Here is a 21,279-nt window from a genome sequence, read left to right as displayed (position 1 = left end):
GCAAACCCCCCCCCCCAAAAAAAAAAACAAAAAACAAACTTACAGATTTAAGAAACTGAGCAAATCCCCAAAAGGAGAATCTAGTGCCAAGCCTTGTCTTTGGAAGGAGCCCTAAAACAGAAGTCAACTACATAGTCAGGTGGGTCACATTCAAAAGAAAGAAAAAAAGAAAAAGAAAGGAAGGAAGGAAAGGAGGGAGGGAGGGAGAGTGGGAGGAAGGAAGAAAGGAAGGAAGGAAGGAAGGAAGGAATAGAGGAAGGAAGGAAGGAAGGAAGGAAGGAAGGAAGGAAGGAAGGAAGGAAGGAAGGAAGGAAGGAAGGAAGGAAGAGCTTGGCCGGTGTGGTTCAGTTGGTTGAGCATCGTCCAGTACACCAGGTCTCTGGTTTGATTCCAGGTCAGGGTACATGCCAGGGTCGTGGACTTGATCCCCAGTAGGGAGCATACAGGAGGCAATTGATGCATGTTCCTCTCTCTCTCATCAATGTTTTTCTCTCTCCCTTTCCCTTCCTCTCTCTGAAATCAATAAAAACATATTAAAAAACTTAAAAAACAGAAAGGTTGAGAACATCACTTTATAGCAATATGTTCATAGCATTAGGCACAGTACATCTATAATAATAAAAGGGTAATATACTAATTAGACCATTAAACCGAATGTTTTTCTGGGCATCATTCCGGACGTCCTTCTGGATGAAGCTAGAGCCAGAGCAAAACGGCCCAGGTCCCAGGTGCCTGGTAGCGGCAGCTGAAGGGAAGCAGCCCGGGTCCCGGGTGCCGAAGGGAAGCCGGTGCTGGCAGCTGGGGGAAGGAAGGCCTACTCTTGCATGAATTTTTGTGCATCGGGCCTCTAGTTAAAAATAAAAACTTAAGGATCAGTGGCTTAGTTTAGAGAAGAGTGCATCTGCTAAGCAAACATACAGTAATGCAATTCATTCAACTGGTGAACCACTGAAGTGGTTTGGGAATGATTTTTGAGGAGAGACTGGTTTTCATAAGCCACTAGTATGACTCTCTTTACAACTTTCATATTTATTTATTTTCTATCTTCTTAGTCAGACTGAGAGTAAAATCAGGATTAAACATTTAAAAATAAATTAATTGTTATTTATTTAATGTCTTTAATATTTAAAATTGTTTAAATTTGACATTCAAGTGAAAATACCATTCGGAATGGTGTGGGGTTTTTAAAAATATATATATATTATTGATTTTTTTACAGAGAGGAAGGGAGAGGAATAGAGAGTCAGAAATATCGACGAGAGAGAAACATTGATCAGCTGCCTCCTGCACACACCCCCTACTGGGGATGTTGCCCGCAACCAAGGTACATGCCCTTGACCAGAATCGAACCCGGGACCCTTCAGTCTGCAGGCCGACGCTCTATCCACTGAGCCAAACCGGTTAGGCTTGTTTGCTTGTTTTTAACTAAACACAATAACCACATGTATTATTCATTCCATCTGGAAGTAAGTGCATTCTCTTTGCCAGCTTCTACAGTCAAATGACCCAAAAGGATAAGATCCTTCTGACAAGTTGTTTGAATATTTATTTTTCAATGTATATTACAGAGTATAGCTAATATTTTCATACAAATGACCTGGAAAGTGCTAATCTATATGTATAAAGCCCTAATATGCAAATAGACTGAACGGCAGAACAACTGAACAACCGAACAACTGGTCGCTATGGCACATGCGGAAGATTGTGGGTGTCAGCAGCAGGTGGCAGAACACAGAACATGGTGGGCATCAGTCATGGCAGGATGGTGGAGCAGGTGAGTGGGAGAGCCAGACCAAGGTGGGGTGCCAGTCACTCTCATTGGGGTTAGCCTCCAGTGGTTACTGAAAATTCTTTGCTTCCATGCACTGTGGTCCTTCCCAGTGCTTGCACCTGCTGCCTGATCCAGCCCCACTTGCACCTGTTGCCGGTGCCCGCCACCGGCCCCAATCACCCCTTAGGGCTTCTCCACCTCCCCCTGCTCCTGAAGGGTGAGAAGGCCAGCAGCCGCCTCTCACACCCACTGCTGGGGCTGGCCCCAATCGCTCTATGGCATCAGCAGGTGGGAGCAAGGCTGGTGCTGTCAACACATGGGAGCAGTACGGAAGTGGGGCTGCTGGCAGACAGGGGACCAGGATTTGTGGTGGGAGTGGCCGGGTGGGGGCACGGAGGATGGGCCGAGACCCGCCCCTGTGCCCACTGCAGCCTCTTGGCCCACAGTTCCTTTTAAGGTGCACGAATTTGTGCACTGGGCCCCTAGTTGGTTAAGAAAAGTCTGTATTCAAACATTATTTCCATTAGTCTTCACAGCAAGCCAACAGGAAGAACAAAGAGATTCAGAAGATTAAGGTGGGTGCTGGATCCCTCCCTACTACTGACTAGTGACGCAAATGACACAAATCTGATATCCTTTCCACTAGCCACTTCAATAAGAGGCCCAAGGCCTGACTCTCTCATCACTTGGGGAGTTCAGAGAGATTGTGTTCATCAAACAATTAGTTGATGGCATGGTAGAAAGAACCTGAGCCTTGTGAGGATCAGAGTGCAATAATATTTATTGAGTATTTGCTATATGCCAAGTATGTCCATTCTGTGGTGTGCTAGAGCCACCCGTGCCAGCTCATATGGGCTTGTGAGAGGCAATTGTTAAATTTTCAGGAATCTTGCCAGCCATTTTTTACACAGTTGGGAGCTTGAAATTGACAGCAGAAGAAATAGTTATACCGTGAAAATAATCAAATGCTACAAATCATGGCTCTTCCATCAGCTCCAAGAGCTGATTGTTAACCATTTACTAGCCCATCACCGCAATCACTTTTTCCCATTATGTTACGTTATCCTCCAAACAACTCTCTGTAAGATACTTGTTAGAAGGTGAAGTTTAAGGTGGAAAACAGACTCATATTGCATAAGTAACATGTCCAGATTTTCCCAGAGCACAGAAACAAAAACCAATTCTGTAACTCCGTGTTCTTTCTACTTCTACTGCTACACCTTTGAGCCAGGAAATGTAAACAGAGTTGGTGCCTTAACACTGACTGACTGTAACCTTGGATTAATAACAATTTACCTCTGTGAATCACCATTTTTTCATCTGTAAAGTTGGGAGCTCTGAATGGCTTAATATTCAAGGTCTCTTTTGGGTGTAATTATCTCTGTTGTTCATTAATTTTACCTCTGTGCTACCATGGCAGAAGCACTAATAACAAGCCCCTCCCAAGTGGCTGTTGGAACAATGGATTTGTACCACTATGGGCTTCTCGGTACTTAAAGCTGAGACTACCAGATTTTCTTTGCTCAAATATCCACCATCAAGGATATGTAATAAAGGAAATGTGCGTCGCAGGTTAAAATTTGGCAGGGCAGAATTTAACCTGTAAGATTAGTTACCCACTAGCATCCTCTAGTCCCAGAAAAATAGCCAAATCTTTGTATCATTGATGGGTTCATCCTTAAGGACAACTATGTAGATCTTTGCTTTCTAAGGATTCCGCAAGGAGATTAAAAATGAAGGAAGAGTGCTTCAAAGATAGAAGAGGAGAATAACCCATTTTCAAAGATGGATATATTCCTAAAGACTGGAGAGAAACTGTGAGTGTGTAAGGTTTAGGCTGTTTATGGATTGGTTCTGGGAAGGCTGCGTGTTTGCCTATACTGACCAGGCACTAAATGCCTGCCCTTAAGGCTTCAGCAAAGTTACGAATAATGAGGCACCGGTAGCGCTTCTAGCACAACACTAGTCTTTGCATGGACTGCGAAGTAATTTCTGAAGCCGCCACAGGCAGACCAGGAAAGAAGAGTTCTGAAGTTTGGCCATTTAAATTTGGTGATGAGACCTGAGACCGAGCTTAATCTGGCTATCATGGGGAGATATATATCTGTTACCTACAAACACCTATAATTTATAATATGCAAAGATCATCCACAAAGAGACTCCATGGTTCTATCTGTATAGCAGATTCGGGGGAAATGATCTTAAATGCTGGCATCATCATACTTCCTAGGGAGTATTTCAGCTCAGGTCTTCCAAGAAGCAGATGGAATTATAAGTGCAATAGATTTACTGGGGAGAAAGATGTAAAGGATAGAGGTGTGTGTGTGTGGGGGGGGGGGGGGCGGGAGAGGAGAGGACAGAGCAAGCATGGAGAGCCTCCAGATGGTGAAAGGAGACCAGAAGAAAGAATTTGTAGACTGAACCTCCAATCGTTAGCATAGGTCTGAGGAAGTCTGGCCAGGTCCATGGGGAGTTCCTGAGCGAAGCTCCATGTCAGGCAAGAATGCTGCCCCACTCTCAGAGCCTCACTGTGCCCGTCATTGGCTGCGACAGTGGAGACAAAGGTTGGCCAGCTGGAGGCTGTTACCTACCTATGGTCCTATAGCAAGTTCTCTTGAGGGAGATGAGAGGGGTGCACTCCCATGCCCACCATGTTTTTATAAATTACATTGTTAGGAATATACTCTGAGATGTTGCTTGGGGGTCGAAAGTGAGATCCTGAGACCTGAGAAATTTGTGGACATGATTTAAGAATAAAAGAGTGCTGTATACCTGAAACTAATAACAAAATAGTATTGAATGCAAACTGTCATTGAAAAAAAAATTAAAAGAATAAAGGAGAGGCAGGCTGAACAACATGAAATGGCTAAGGGAATAGGGATATCTAACAGAGTTAAAATTACAAATCCTGCCCTAGCCAGTTTGGCTCAGTGGATAGAGCATCAGCCTGTGGACTGAAGGGTCTCGATTCGATTCTGGTCAAGGGCACATGCTGGGGTTTCAGGCTCCATCCCCAGTAGGGGGGGCATGCAGGACGCAGTTGATCAATGATTCTCTCTCATCATTGATGTTTCAACCTCTCTCTCCCTCTCTCTTCCTCTCTGAAATCAATAAAAATATATCTTAAAAAATTACAAATCCCCTCTGGCTTTGCAAACCTTCAATAAAATCTGACATATGTGTAAACACCTCATGGGAGTGTGTGTGTGTGTGTGTGTGTGTTATGTGTGTTGGGTAAAGAAGAGATGTAAATCGGGGGGAAAAAAGGCAAGTTCTATTTTGAGTCAACAAGATACAATATAGGAACTCTGTACATAGAAAAGAAAGAAAATCCTTAATTCTGTAGAAATAGAGGAGTTCAGAGCCAGGATTGTCACTAGAGAGCCTAATCCCCCAGGAATTCATAGAAACCTTGGGGAGAGCATTGGAAATTCCACAGGTTGTCACGGAGAGCATTGGATCGGTCTTATCAAGCTCTGCTGGGGTCCGTAAATATTGCCAGCACCTGCAAGGCCTTCATGCTTATAGCCACTGCCAAACCACAGCAGTGTGTGGAGATGTGAAATGGTGGTATGAATCTAGAAGAGAAACCAGGAAATTATATTGCTTGCCAAGATTTCTCTACTTCCCTGGGCCCTCTGTCTTCTAATGTAATTTTGTTAACTTCTCTTTTCTCCTTCAGTGTGCCTTTTCTACAGCATATCATTGTTTCTATGGACTATTACATAGAAACCTCCTCTTCAGCCTGGGTAGGGAAGAAACTGTATAATCTCTAAAGTTCTATTCACTATATTTTTCCAGCAAATTCTTTGTTTCCAATCTAATCAGTATATTAGCACTGCTCCTATAACCAATCACCTACCTCAGACATGGAGTGCTATCTTTCTTCATTTACTCCAATTTCAACTAGTGTCTTGAAACTTTTCTCCATTAATAATTACAATTTCTGTATGCTTTTTCTTTCTATAGAGCTATCTATCTATCTATCTATCTATCTATCTATCTATCTATCTATCTATCTCTATCATCTATCTCTTTCACAAGGCTTATATTAGACTAGAGGCCCAGTGCACGAAGTTCCTGCACTGGGGGCGGGAGGGTGGTCCCCTCAGCCCAGCCTGTGCCCTCTTGCAGAGAGGCTCCTGCCACCACCGCTGTGCTCACCAGCCATGAGCCGGGCTTCTGGCTGAGCGCCGCTCCCACTGTGGGAGAGCACTGACCACCAGGGGGCAGCTCCTGCATTGAGTTTCTGCCCCCTGGTGGTCAGTGCGCATCATAGCGACCAGTCATTCTGGTCATTCTGCCATAACGGCTGCTTAGGCTTTTATTATATAGACTAGGGGCCCAGTGCACCCTGAAAGGAAGTGTGGACCACGAGGCTGCGGTGGGCACAGGGGCAGTTCTCAGGCCATCCTCCATGTCCCTGCTGGGCCCCTTTCACTGCAGCCCCCAGTCCCCTGTCTGCTGACAGTCCCACTCGCGCTACCACTACTCCCACGTGCTGACAGTGCTGGCCCCGCTTGCACCTGCTGACAGCATGGAGCAATTGGGGCCGGCGCCATCAGGGGGTGTGAGAGGCGGCTGCTGCTCCAATTGCCCCTCATGAGTAGGGGGAGCTGGAGAAGCCCTGAGGGGAGATCAGGGCTGGCACTGGGAGCTGGCAGTAGGTGCGAGTGGAGCTGGCACCAGCAGCAGGTGCGAGTTCCAGGCAGGACCGCGGCTCATGCATGGGAGCAAAGAATTTTCAGTAACCACCAGAGGCTTGCCCTGATGACAGCGACCCGCCTTGGTCTGGCGCCCCCGCTCACCTGCTCCACCATCCTGCCGTGGCCAACGCCCACCCTGTTCTGTGCTCTGCCGCCTGCTGCTGAGGACCACCATGGTCTGTGCACGCCCCCTGGTGGTCAGCACACATCATAGCAACCGATTGTTTGGTCTATGAATGTTAGGGTTTTATATATGTAGATTTTTTTTAGAAGACCCAGTAAAGTAGGCTGAACAGGTGTCATGCTGCAACCATGTACAGATGAGGACACTGAGTTTTAGATAGGATTGCATAGAGTCACACAGCTAGTAAGACAATTGTTTGGTTTTTAGAATTTTAAGAATTGGGCCTGTGTGCACTCAAGTAGCAAGAGTGAGGAATATAAGTAAGGTAACAACAGCATCTTATTGGAAGCATGAATGGAATATTTTATACAGTTATCATGTTCACTTTTGTATAATAATAACACTCATTAGAATTAAATATAGCATTGCAATTTTAAGTGCTCTTTCACATATACCATCTCATAGGATTATCAAATATCCTTTGATGTCAGCAGCATTGTGCAGACTGAAAGCCAACTATAACAAGTAACTTGGTCAATTATATTATATTGAACACTTAAGGACGAGCAAATTTTAACTCCTCCGTGAAGATTTCTCGTACATTTAAATATACTTCTTTCCTTATATTGAGTTTATTATTCCAACTTCCAGTTTTTCTTTTTTGGGAATTTGCAGAGCTTTTATGATGGGGCAGGCATGGAAGTAGGAAAATTTAGGAAATGTGGGTGATGGAGAACATTTTTGGATTCCAACCTAAAAACTTCTTTCTCAGAACTGTAACAAACTAAGATAGCATTTTAGAACCTCATTAAAAACAAACAGGTAAATCAGTTGATGGAATCAGAAAATATACAAACCATGTACAGATGAAGTTGAAATCAAATAAAATTTGTTAACTTATGCATTTTGTCACATTAGGGAGCAGAAAAATATTTTCTTCATAGAGTAGTTTCAAAGTGTGCCTCCTTCCCCTCTCTCTAAGTTCTCGCAAAATGAGTTTTATTTAATTATTTTTTTTGATTTTAGAGAGAGGGGAGAGATAGAAAAACACATCAGTTTGTTGTTCTACTTATTAATGTATTCATTGGTTGATTCTTGTCTGTGCCCTGACAGGGGATTGAAGTGAACACTGAGAAGTACTGTGAGAACTCCAGGACAGTTGGAAGTAGATTTTGTATTTATTAGTTTGTGTTTAGGGCAGCTAAATGAATGGTAACTCTACCTGGACAATCTTTTTAATGGGATTGTCCCTCTGGATTGAACTGCTGCTTTAAAAAATTACTCCATCTTAATCCTTTGGTTTTTGGATAAAGCAAAGTAGTGACTCTGTGATCAACACATTGTAATAAAATAAAAGACAGATTATAAGAATTTGACCAAAGTATATATTCTTGTAGGTCATATTTTAAAAGAAAATAAAGTAAAATACATTATAATAAAAATTTGATCAAGATATAGAGTTTGTTGTGGATCATTTTTGTTTGTTTCATTAGAAAGGGAACTACATTAAGAAACAAAAGGGTTTACATTCTAAAATCCTCCGTAAGAGATTAAATCTTGTTAGCATCTGCTGGTAATTAATATTTAAAAGTTAAACATCAAACCTCTAACAAACTAAATTTGAATAATTCTTATAATAGTGGAGAACTGTAATTGAAAAAAAATGTATTCAGGACTCCCTCCACCCCCCTATCCCCACCTCTGGAAATACGAGCACCCAGGATTTGCCAGTACAGATGAAATCTTTTCTGAAGCATGGGAACTTCATGTCAGCTGACCCAAAATCATTTGTCTTGCCTCCAGCATTTCTAGTTTCACTCTTAAAACTCAGAACACAAAGACAGTATGTTTGGGGAATATAGTACATATTTGGAGCCAAACTGTCAGGAGAACAGGATTGGACAGGACAAAACACACATTTGCTGTGGCTCATTCAGCTGTTGCCACTTTCCCCGGAAGGACCATCATTTTTAAGGCTTGACACACAGGAACTTTTGGTTGCTTTAGATTCTACCAGTCACATGAATATGGCTAAAGTAAGAAATGGGCCAGCTTTCATCATAGACTTAAGAGTGTTCTCTGCAAATTTGTTAGTAAGTTGGCACATTATCAAGAATAAAAACTCCCTCCAAATTATCTACAATTCATGACCTGATCCTCTTAATTTCTAAACATAGATCAATCTTTAGAACATAAACAACCCCTTATATTTTTATATTCCTTGAGAGCACTGAAAGAATTCCCATTTAGGATTGTCATTTAATTTTCATAGTATACCTCCAAGGTCGACAAATTGGGTATTATCAGTATCCCCTTTAATTGGTAATAATACTGTGGCTCCGAGATCAATTAGTATGGCTAAGCTTCCAAACACGACCTACCTTCCATCCCCCCTTGTATTGTTAATTTTGCTATTTTCTTCTCTAACATAATTTAAAAATACAAAAGGAAAATATAAAGTTACAGCTGCAAATTACAAACCTATCTTATTGACTTAAAACTCTGAAATGAACAAAAATGAAATCTTACCTCTCTCGAACATTTCCTTCTCACACAGTATGAATTCGGTTGCCAGGGAGCTTTCAGTTATTAAGGGAAGGGTACATACACAGTCGACCCTTGAAAAACAGAGATGTGAACTGTCTGGGTTCCCTTAAATCAGTTTTTTTTGTTTGTTTGTTTTTTTAAAATAAATACAGCCAGCCCTTTCTATCCCGGATTTCCTACCTGCAGATTCAACCAACCGTGGATAGAAAACAGTATCTTCACATTCCCAACTGTAGATTCCAAACCCTGGTTGTACCTGTCTGTGGATTGTATAAATTTTGGGGAGTTAAGTTGGGTACAGCATTAGCCTGTGCATGGAAGGGTCTCAGGTTCAATTCCCAGTCAAGGGCACCTACCTGGGTTGCAGGTTTGATGGCCCTGGTTGGGGTGTGTGCAGGAGGCAACTAATTGATGTATCTCTCTCACATCCATGTTTCGCTCTCTCTCTCCCCCTTCTTCCCTCCCTCCCTCTTTTCCACTCTCTAAAAAAAAAAAAAAATCAATGCAAAAAAATTCCTAGGGTGAGGATTAACAACAAAAAAAAGTATGTGGGAATTTTTGACTGAGCAGGGGGTCCGATTTAAAAAGCATTTTTATAAAACAATATGTATGTACCTGATTGTTGGGCTTATACATATAGAAATGTAATATATGTGTAATATAATCACCAACAGCACAAATGAGATGAATGAGCAAAACTATATTAGCCTGAAGAAATGATTGCAGATGGTAAAATAACAGTTACAACAATGCATTGTTGGATTTGTAACATGAATAGTTGTAATATGTAGGCATTGCCTAGAAAATACTTTCATTATATGTAGTACTACATGAGAGTAAGTTTAGATATTATATGGTACAATTCATTATATTCCTTGCCAAAACAAAAACACTAAAAACAAACAAACCTCAAAAACACCCAAATATAAGGAATTTCTTCTTTTGGCTACTTGTATTTGCTGCTCTGACAGCCAGGATAAAAATATGTCTGAGAGCTACTTCTCCTTGGTTTATACTGGGGTCCTGGTTTCAGAGGCCTAAACTTCTTAAAAAGTTTCTTCCCCTTCTTTTATAATAAAAAAAATACCATAGCAACGTAAAGGATAACTTTTAAAACTGGACCTCCCCCAACCCCCCCCCGCCCCCCTCTTGCAAGTTGGCTGATTATATACACACACGAGGGAGAAGATAGCTGCATGCAGCTGTGAGCTGCAAGTGTAACCTGGAAAGGGGAGGGCAGGGTCTGCAGTCTGGCCTTCAGAGCTCAAAGCCCTGAACAAGGTGGCTAACCTTCTATGTTACAAACAATTCAGCCTGTTCCTGGGATCGGAGAATTGTCAGTGTTCTGGAGGCAAACTCCTGGAGGGGGTCAGGGTCTGGGCACAGCAACCAAATCAAAGCGTGTCCTGTCCTTGGCCTGTTCTCAAAATACATATATTTTTCTGAGCAATGGACCTATTGAGGCATCTTATCTTTTTAAACCGTTTCATCCTCCAGTTTCCCAGGGTAAGAAAACTTATCTATAGCTAGTAAGGTGAATAATTATTAAACAACTGTGGCTCCATCCTTACTACATGCCCCACTATTGCTTTGACAAAAAACTTCACTGTATTTATTCCCTTCTGGTTTTATTCCATAGGCATTCACATTTTATTTTATGGAGGTGTAATCACTTACCTATATTTTTGTACTTGGTATTACATTGGATATTAGCAAATTTCATTATCATTCGTGATAGCATTACATATATTCAGGGATATCTAAGTATTTTCTTGTGTCCATCCCACCTGCCCATTCTATTTGGTAGTGGTGGAAGTAGGAGGCTTGGGGCCTAGACTTCCAGACTCAAAGACAAACCAGAATATACCAGAAAAGAACACCACACACCAAAATCTTGAACTTTGGTGAATATAAATGGTCTGACTTGACCAAAGTTTTAAACTTGTATTTACATAATTTGAAATTAAGTGTTTAAATACAAACATTTATAAACATCACCTGAAAAGGTTTGTAATATAAAAGGCTAATTAGAAGTTTTGATTTAAAGTCTATGAATCCACCAAGTTGGCAGGTACATTTAAAATTTTCGAACTACCAGCTACCCTTCTTACCTTTTTAATTAGCTGCCTTAAGCAGTAATTTTAGAAATAACAACTCTAGATTCATTTAGTACAATAGCTGAAATTTACAGTTTATCACTAGATGCAAAATATCAGATTTAAACAGCATTTCTTCCATTTTTCTAATGTAAGAATCTCATTTCTTAAAGCATACTACTAAAACTTTTTAATAGATGTTATATAATTGTATTTTGCAAGTTCAGTACATGGCCTACAGGAGGAAATAGAGGGTATAAAATCATTTCAAGTCTTATCTGGCTCTAATGAAAAAAACCAGTTTAACAGCTTTTAGCTCATTGACATTCAAAAACTATGCTTTACTTTTTTTTTTTATAGGATTGCTTTTCTCTTTTTTTAAAAAATATTTTATTTCAGAGAGAAAGGGAGAGGGAGAGAGAGAAACATCAATGATGAGAATCATTAATTGGCAGTCTCCTGCATGTCCCACACTGGGGATTGAGCCTGCAACCTGGGCATGTGCCCTGACCTGGAATTGAACCATGACCTCTTGATTCACAGGTCGATTCTCAACCACTGAGCCACCTGGCCAGGCCCATAGTTATTTTTTATACTGAGCTCTAATCTGCCATTTTCACTTTGTTCTACTCTGTCAAAAAGAATAAATCAGTTTCTGAAGTTGGCTTCTATATTATTTCTAATAAAGCTAAAAACTCCAGATTTTGTCTGCAAACTTTTGACAAATGCAGTTTCATATTTCTAGCAATGGCTTTCTATTGTTTCAAGGACAGTTATCAGGGTCCATGATACCACATATAACTGTGCCCCTACTAGCTTGCCAGCCTCATACCATCCTTTCCATTTGACCCCTGGCCAATCTTAATTTTAAATACACCATTCTTCTTCCAGGCTTCCACATACTATTCCCCTCAGCCAGTAATGTTTCACCTTGGCCACACAGGTTTAGTCATTTTTAAAGCGCAGTTGAAAAACTACTTCATGGGACTCTACCTTATACTGTGAAGTCTATGAGACATGGCCAATGTCTATCTTTATCAGGCCTAAGGTTTTGCAAGCTTTAAACATGCAATAAATATTCATTGTATGAATATGGAATTAATCAAAGAAAACACTCAGCTAAACTCTGGGGTGTATGTTGTACAAAGAAGGAATTGTATAGGCTCCAAGACAATCTTGAAAAAGAAAAACCCCTCCAAAGGAAAGAAGTAATAAAATTTAGAAAACTATAGAACTATTAAGATGAACAGTAACTTTTCTTCACCCTTTATAGGAGGTAGAGAACATGGAAGAAGGCAAACAAGCACAGCTGAGTGGTATATTTGTTTTACTGTTAATTTGACACATCTGATCCAAAGCATTCACAATACTTGATATACTTTGAAGAGAATCATATACTATAGTCTTAGACATAACCGCAGAACAAGCAGAACAATTAAAACTACGTAAGGCCTTAAAAATATCCACAGTGTGTATTATTTCAATATCATTCATTTACAAGTTAGACTACATACCATTAATTTATTTTTTCTTTTTCTTTCATTTTTTAAATTCAGGAATGATTCATTCAAGGAAAGGCAACTTAGTTTTTGTTTGTTTTATTTTTTACTACATTGGTTAATATAAAAGTTATGAATTAAATGTTTTCTGATCTCCTACATCAGGAGTGAATCCATGAAATTCTTAGATAATAATCCAAACCAATAGGTCCTATTGTTAAAAATAGCCAAAGTGAAAAGGGACTAAAGCCAGTCTGTGGTCTTGAAGAGCATCCAATGGACTTTCAGGTTTTCTTATGATGAAGAGTACTGCAAAATTTAAAACAACGTTGCATACAAAAGTCATTCTTGAAGCTCTAAATGCCTTTTAAATAACTAAAATAAAAATTTTAAGTAGTTGCCTCACAGTACCAAACTTATAAATCAAAACTAGTTAAAATTCAGTGCTATCGTGACTTCTCATTTACAAGGTAACTAGTTGGTAAATTAACAGATGGCATAAAAATTAAGACTTAAATCATTTTTTTTTTTATTTTTTAGAGGAGAAAATGTATGATAACCAGGGAATACAGAAAATCCAATGTACTTTACAATAGAATAACTGTTTACACCTCTATTCCTGTACAACAGGGTTTAGGTCATCTCTTGTAAATTTGTGTGTTTTCTCAGTACTTAAATTGTTTCAGATATACAGCTTTTTATTGAAAGAATATTACATTTGTATACCAGGATAAGATTTGGTACATTGAGATGTTTTAAAAATATTTATAAATTTGTTTCTCATATGCAAAAGCATTTGGCAATACTTTTACAGCATTTGATTTCATAGAATTAAAATTTCATACAGTACTTATATCTTGATGTTAAAAAAAATTCACAGAAAAAAATATAAATTACACAGCCCGACTGCATGACACTGTTATTTCCAGTTATAGTTCTGGTAATTAAAACCTTCATTAAGTCTGTAAACAAATCATTACCTGTACATTTATGAAGGCAACTGACATGATTTGCAAACAAAACCTTCAGGTTTTATGTTCTTTACCAAAGAGTGCAGTTCAGCAAAAGAAAACCCGGTATGCAAATTTACAGATTTTACAAATTTACCAATTCCTGTGACACAAACTGTTTCAACCTTTCAAGGTATTGTCCATAAAGTTCCACATCATTGTGACCTGCCCCTTCAACCCACAGAGGCTCCACAGGTCTTTGGCAACGCTCAAACAATGCAAGGCCATGTGAAAAGTCAATGACTTCATCTTCAGTCCCATGAATTATTAATACTGGAGAGGTTATTTTAGAGATTTTGTCAATACTGTAGAGAAAAAGGAGGGGGAAAGTCAATGAATTAACTATGAAAAGGAATGTAAAACAAACTTTCTTGTGCTATATCAGAGAGATAATTCAAAAACCAGAATCTATCCAGAAGGAATTTAAAATGATTCAAACCCTACAGCACTTTACATACAATGTTCATGTCTTGCACAGAAAAACTGAGGTTGCAAGGAAACTAAGGACCATTTCAAGTATGCTAATTTCATACCTTTCTGCACTCATATATGGCAGGATTTTTGTTTGTTTGTTTTAAGGTATTAACTCACAAAAATAGAGCAAATGTAATAAAACATAAAAAATTTTGGAGTTGAATAGTAGATAGGAGAAAACAATTTTTATGAGGACAGAAGATAAAGTGAAGAACCAACCCAATTTATACCATGGAATACAGGAGAAAACTAGGAAATGACAGGGGGGTGAAGGTGGGTGATTGAAGTATTTACAATTTGTTCAAAGAAATAATTTAGGTCCCTCTCTGTCAGCGTCTTTCCCTACTTTTTGCAGCAGGGTAACTGCACTCCACCCAAAACTGTGGGGTTTGTAGACTAAGGGATTGCCAGACACGGTTTAGGGCAGAGGTATCAGAGGCCAAGTGGGCATGTACATACTGGCTGCTGTGAACCCTTTCTCCCTACTGGGCTTCCAGAACTGGCATCCAGGACTTCATTCACCAAGGGGGAGTTTTAGAAAGTCTTCTTTGGAGACTATACCCACTTTAAAAGGAAAAATATATAAATATTGGTATGGGGGTTCGGGTTGGGATCCCCAATTAATTGGCTTGACCAGATCACTCTACAGTGAAGCTCACAGTCAACAAGTCTTAATCACCCGCTTCAGATCAGCACTTTAGTTCCTCTTCCTTACTGTGAGCAGACAATCAAGAATTACCAGACATCAGAGGATTACACTAACATAAGACAGAGATCAAAACAATCAGAATTTAAAAGGCAACACAAAGGAGACATAAATTACAGAGATTACACATAAAGCAAAACAAAAAACTTAAAAAATTCAGAGAGAGAGGGATAGGGAGGGAGGCTTGGGGGCACTATAATCATAAAATGAGGACAGAATTATAAAAAGTAAAAACATTATCAATGAAATTATTCAAGGCTGCATTTGGTTAAGGAAAGAATGTTTGGGTATATTATTTGCTGTCAGACAATTCAATACTAAAGGTCTTTTTCTAACAGTAAACTGTTAGTGCTGTCCTCTCTGTTGATGCAATAATGAAAGAGGGAGGCAGACAAGAGAGATAAATTTTACAGCAATAGTATTACCTCAAATACCTTCCTATCATCTCTATGATTCAGCTAAACAGAAGCAATGTAATGGACATACCTTCCAACCTACCATTATCTAAAACAAAAACAAACCGAAAATAAAAATCAAATTCCCTCCAATAGCCTGTTCTGGTGATAAAATCACATGTACTATAAGCATCCCTTCAAAAGTGACTTCTGACTTGCTAATGATGAAAAAAAAAAAGAAGTTTTTAAAATGACCCTTGATGTTCTTATAAAGAATCAAGTGATGCCCTAGCTGGTTTGGCTCAGTGGATAGAGTGTCGGCCTGTGGACTGAAGGGTCCCAGGTTCGATTCTGGTCAAGGGCACATGCTCGGATTGCAGGCTTGATCCCAAGTAGGGGCCGTGCAGGAGGCAGCCAATCAATGATTATCACTTATGTTTCTTTCTCTTTCTCGCTCTCTCTCTCCTCTCTCTCTCTCTGAAATCAATATTAAAAAAATTAAAAAAAAAAAAGAACTAAGTGATGACTTGGCCTTTGGTCCATCTATCATTCATAAAAAGTATCCTCTTTAATGTTGCCAATTAGGCAAAGAAAAGAAAACTTAAATTTGCCAGATTCTCACTTCTTGAATTGGTGGGAACTACCATCTTGTCTTAAGAAGCAGTAGAAGTATCCCTTCTTTCAAATTTGTCTAACACCTTATGTTTGTAGACTTTATGGTGGCAATACTTACCCTAGTTCATTTAAGACTCAACTTTTTTTGCAATTCACACTTTTGTCAATCAGATACCAATACATATCACTCATTTTTATTCACACGTGTCTCATTTTTCCTCTACTTGTTCCTTTCTTTCAGTATTGTGTCTCAATGAATGGTATCACCACCCAGGGAATTATGTTCAAGTTCTTTTACTTAGTTAGCATTCTATATCCAGCCTGACATTTAGTTCTATCAATCTTGTTTCTCAAAATCATTTTGTCTCTAATACTAATGCCATTGTCGGGTTAAAAGGCCCTCAGTACTTTGCACCTGAATCACTACTGCTCAAACATTTCAGTTTCCTGACTGGTGTCTATTACCACCTGCTTAAGTTAATTTTTCACAATTTCTGTAAGATATGAAAAATATTAGCTCATGGGTGAGTGATTTGTATCATGAATACCTTAAGTGATGGGCTAAAATTCCCCTCAAAAGTTTCTCTGAATTCAAGTATTTTGAATATTGGTACTTACTTTGGGAATGCATCAAAACAGTAGGTTTTCTTGGTATCAGGAAAAGCAACTCGCATTCCTGAGGTCAAAGGAGAATGAAGAATAACAGCAGCACTCTCGTATCGAGCAGCAAGATCCACAGATGGTACTGTCCCTATACTTTGGCCATATATAATCACATTTTCAGGGCGAATGCCATATCTACAAAGTTCAGAAATTGAAAAAAAAAAAAAAAGGGTTGGACTGGTATGGAAATGTTCAATCATCCCTAACAACTTAACTTTATAACCGATGACTTAGACAATGTCAACAAATTTATATTTAAACTTTAAGTTTCTTAGTCATCACTATTATATTTAATGCTATAGTAAAATCTATTGTCTTAGCTTATTTCATTTTTCAATTTAATCATTTGGAAAAATTGCTGAGGTATTTTTAAGTTTCAATCTTAAAAATTTTGTATTAAACCATTTATATAATTCAATATAGCATATTATTGACTAAATTTGGAAAATATTATCACTAATATTTTAATGACTGATATAGTATTTACCTTCCATTAAATGTAAGAAACATTACTTCTCTAGACATCAAAAGTAGATCGTTTCCTTTTCTGAAGTTGGTCATATTGGTGAAAATGTAACATATAGTTACAGTATAGAATGAATGTACACATTATTTTAGTCAATAGCAAATTACTATATTTCTTGAAATCTGCCTTTACTTACCATAGAAATGGATTAGTGATTGAAAAGATAGATGAATGAAAATTCCAATGACATACAATTCAGTTAACTATGAATAGACTTCATGCTAAAATCTCAAGAGTATTGCTTTCTTCCCTTTAAAAAGGGTTCGGATTTAAATACGTAAACTCACCGAACTCAGTAATATTGGGTACATACTATGTTCCAGGCACAATTACCTGTCTACAGTGTAATTGTCCCAACTATAAACTACTGCAAGTGCAAGTGAGACGCTACAGGAGCTAATGAATGTGGGGTTAAGGGTTAAGTGACATCAAATATGCCTTTCCACTTCAGTATCACTTCTGGCTGCTAAGGGCCATTTGATCAACAGCTTTTAATCTTTTGAAAAGGTAATAGAGCTTTCCAAATTATCTGAGCATTCACCAGGAAAGAACAAGACAAGCCCTGTGTGCTCCCTATGGCCCTTTCCAGGGGCACACGCCTATTTGAACTATCCAGCTAATGACATCCCCTCCCATAGTTTCTTTCAATCAGTCCTACATTCAAGCATTTGGATATTTCCAGAGTTTGGGTTCCATCTACTCCAGACTGACTCTCAATGTAAGTAAACTCAGAAAAGTTTTCTTTACAACAGACCTGGCTGTGCATACTTTATAGGAATGAAAATTGGGAAAATGAACATTTGCAGCATCAGCATAACTCTTAAGGCTGCACAGATGCTGTTAGCTGAGTAGCAGCATTGTTGGTGGCAACTATAGGTTTTAGGCTAAAGTTAGTGATGGGCAAGGTTCCAGAGCAGCAGAGGCAGCTGCCAATATCACATCAGAGGACTCCAAGCAATAACAGAATTTCAGAATAAAAGTTAGAAAAGACTTTAGAGACGATCTACTCTGGTTCAGCTGCTTACTGAGCAGATATTCAAAGTCAGAGTAAGTTAGTGACAGACCTATAATTTGAACCCAGGAATCCTGACTCCCAGTCCAGTGTTTTTTCTATTACAACACAAAGATAATGATTTCAAAATTTGTAGGTGAAGGCTGCATAGTGAATATTAGTCCCTTATTTTCTCTCGCTAGATCAGAAGTTCAGAAACTTAGGGTTATTATCAATTATCTTAAAAAGAAGACCAGACCATTCAAGTAATAACCACTTAAACTCATTATTTACTTTTCCCTTCCTGATTACTTAAGAAGCACTAACAATAAAGGCTGTCTGCTTTAACTTAGCATCTTTAAGAAACATACTAGTCCACTGGAGTTACCCTTTAAAATAGTGAATTATAGTATATAAATTGTATCTCAATAAATCTGTTATTAAAGAATATATTACTGCCCTGGCTGGTGTGGCTCAGTTGGCTGGGCATCATCCTGTGCAGTAGAGATTATTGGTACAACTCCCAGTCAGGGCACTCAATCCCTAGTGGGGGACATACAGAGGCAGCTGATCAATGTTGCCTTCTCACATCAAAGTTTCTCTCTTCTCCCTTATACTCTCTCTAAAAACCAACTTTGTCATTTAAGGTGGTTTTTAACATTCTGTTCTTCTACCCAACCCTGAACTCCTTCCCTACTACTTATATTACTTACCATCTATTTTTTTTCTTATTCATCAAATACGTTTTCATATCATTTCAACTGATTTAAGAATCCTCTTTATATAGAACTTTGCTATGAGAGTTGAGTTTTATTACATATCTTGGAGGGGTAAATGGTTCTAAAGACATTTTCCAAAAAAGGCTATGCCTACTAACAAAATTGAAGTGGTTCTTAACTAACTGAAATAATTCATATTTAAACATTAAATTAAGATACATTGTTTTCTTTTTCTTTATATTTTCATATCTCTCTAGTTCTTTTTTTAAAATTTAATTTTGATTGTTGATACTATTATAGATGTCCCCATTACCCTCCTCCTCCCCACTGCCCTTGCCTACCTCTACCCAGTCCCCACCAACTCCTTCCCTCTGGCCATCACCATACTGTTGGTCTGTGTCCATGGGTTATGTATATATGTTCTTTTTCTTTTCTATATGTCCTTAGCTTCTATCTAAAATACTGTGGAAGTCAGGCAGCTTATCAATGTCTAATAGGAAGAATAACTCATACTAAGATATCTACTTACTGCATGCTAAATAATGAGATAATACACTGAAGTTTACAAAATTGCATTATTTTTTTAGAAGATTTGTAAGTATCCTGGTGAATAGGTAAGACTAATACAATTTCTAGCTTCCAAAAAAATGTAGTTATAAACAAAGAATAACTGACATAGTAACAGAAATTATGTAAATGATTTATCATAGCATTAACTTTTCTTCACTTGAGAGCCTCTCCAAATTTTGAGTCCAGAATGAAAGTAAAATCTGTTTTATAGAATGAAAACTTTAAAAATAGTTCCATTAAGATATCTTTAAGCCACATCTTCTAGGAGATAATTATATAGAATAATGCAAACCCTGGCTTAGGATTTTGACAAAAACAATGCTTCCTCTTACACTGTTAATGACAGGTCAAGTCAATGAGTAATTAGCTAAATCACATTTTCTCTCAATCTCATAAAATGCTGCAATTTTGAAAAAACATTTTTTATATCACACTTTAATAAATTCAATTACAATCTAATTTTAACTCTTCATAGGTATATAATGGCAAATATAGTCTCTATTTAGCACTTTAAAACGTGTTATAAAAAGTTTTTATTCTATTCTAATATAAGACAATTTTCCCAAGTGTGGAAAATAATTCCCAATCACCATTTACCTTGTCCTAAGAGCAAGCCAAGCAGCTTCTATGTCTGCATAGAGGTTCTTCTCCGATGGTTTCCCAGAACTTGCACCATATCCAGAATAATCATATGAGAATATATTACAGTTAATCCGTGATCCCAATCCTATGTAAAAGCTGCTCATCTGACCAAGATCAACAGCATTTCCATGTGAGAAGAGTAAGGTGTATTTGGCATTGGGTGAGCAACGCACAAACATGCAGGCAATTCTGTTGCCTTTACTGGTTCTAGTCATGAAACATTCCATAGCATCTTTTTCTCTAGAAGAATACTGCCAGTCAGCTCGTTCTGATAGGTGTAAAGTCCAGCGGCTTCCACTTTCATCACACATTAGTGTGTAAGTTGGATCAGGTGGCAAAAATGCTAATTTTGAAGCAATTTTTCCTGGACAAGGTGGACAGCAGAAGAGGCAACATAGCTCACTAAATGAAAGATTATTCATCTTCTGAAAAAGAAAAGAAGATAGCAAATGTTTTAATCACTGAATTGTGCATTCTGCATTCTCATACAATAGAAAGTTAAAACAAAGACACCAGTAGCCAGTGTCTACTACTTTTATTTCAAGTTATCTTCAACCAAAACAGATTTTGAGAATCTTTCTAGAAATACTGTAATTCCTGGATGAGGCAAATGTTCCTGATCAGGAGAGAGACTATATGTTTCAAATAGTAATGATTATATTTTAAAGTAACCAAAGTATGAAAAATACAAGAGTAGAAGTAATGTTTATTTCCTTACAAATATCAACACAGTAAGTATAAAATAAGTATCTTTAGTATAGTTTGTAAGATCTGTGAAAATTCTCAGAATCTCATGGAGAAGCTAGGGAATTAACATAATAGTAAATATGTAATACAGTTATTACTATTTGTTACTATTGTGCTAGGTGTTCTATGCATATTTCCATGTTTAATCCTCGAAACAACCTTATATGTTGGTCTCTCACAGCTTGAGGCAGTGGTGGAGTCAGGATTTGACACCTGGCTCAATCACTATGCTGTATCACTGGGCTACACTGTCAAGAGCTCTGAACACTATTATAACAGAATCTTATCATTTTAGCCACAGTGCCAGAGGCCCAAATAACTTATAAAACATTAAATGTATGCATGCATGTAATCAATGCCAATATTAAAAAGGCTGTAATATAAAGTACATTACGGAAAAAGGTAAAATCTTATAAAAGTAAAATTTCTAAAATGGTTAGGTGGGAAAGAACAAAAATATTTGTAGCCAGAGATGGGG

The 21,279-nt window shown here is 38.3% G+C and overlaps 1 protein-coding gene across 3 annotated transcripts in view; it reads right to left on the bottom strand.

Annotated features, from left to right (window-relative positions):
• Positions 1–12,554: 12,554 nt before the first annotated feature.
• The window catches only part of ABHD17B (abhydrolase domain containing 17B, depalmitoylase), a 48,012-nt gene continuing 39,287 nt past the window's right edge, over positions 12,555–21,279 (bottom strand). For 2 of the 3 annotated variants that reach the window (XM_036330842.1, XM_036330841.1), the window contains exons 2-5: positions 20,010–20,479; positions 17,094–17,153; positions 16,562–16,741; positions 12,555–14,058 (exon numbers count right to left, since the gene is read on the bottom strand). In XM_036330842.1, the coding sequence (XP_036186735.1) occupies positions 13,839–14,058; positions 16,562–16,741; positions 17,094–17,153; positions 20,010–20,476 (927 nt within the window). In that variant the 5' untranslated portion in view covers positions 20,477–20,479 and the 3' untranslated portion in view covers positions 12,555–13,838. Of the gene's footprint in view, positions 14,059–16,561; positions 16,742–17,093; positions 17,154–20,009; positions 20,480–21,279 lie in introns of those variants that run through there. The other variant, XM_036330843.1, reaches the window with a different exon arrangement.

This window comes from Myotis myotis, unplaced genomic scaffold, assembly GCF_014108235.1.
Source record: "Myotis myotis isolate mMyoMyo1 unplaced genomic scaffold, mMyoMyo1.p scaffold_m19_p_12, whole genome shotgun sequence".
Taxonomy (NCBI): domain Eukaryota; kingdom Metazoa; phylum Chordata; class Mammalia; order Chiroptera; family Vespertilionidae; genus Myotis; species Myotis myotis.
This window is presented reverse-complemented; position numbering and strand designations above follow the sequence as displayed.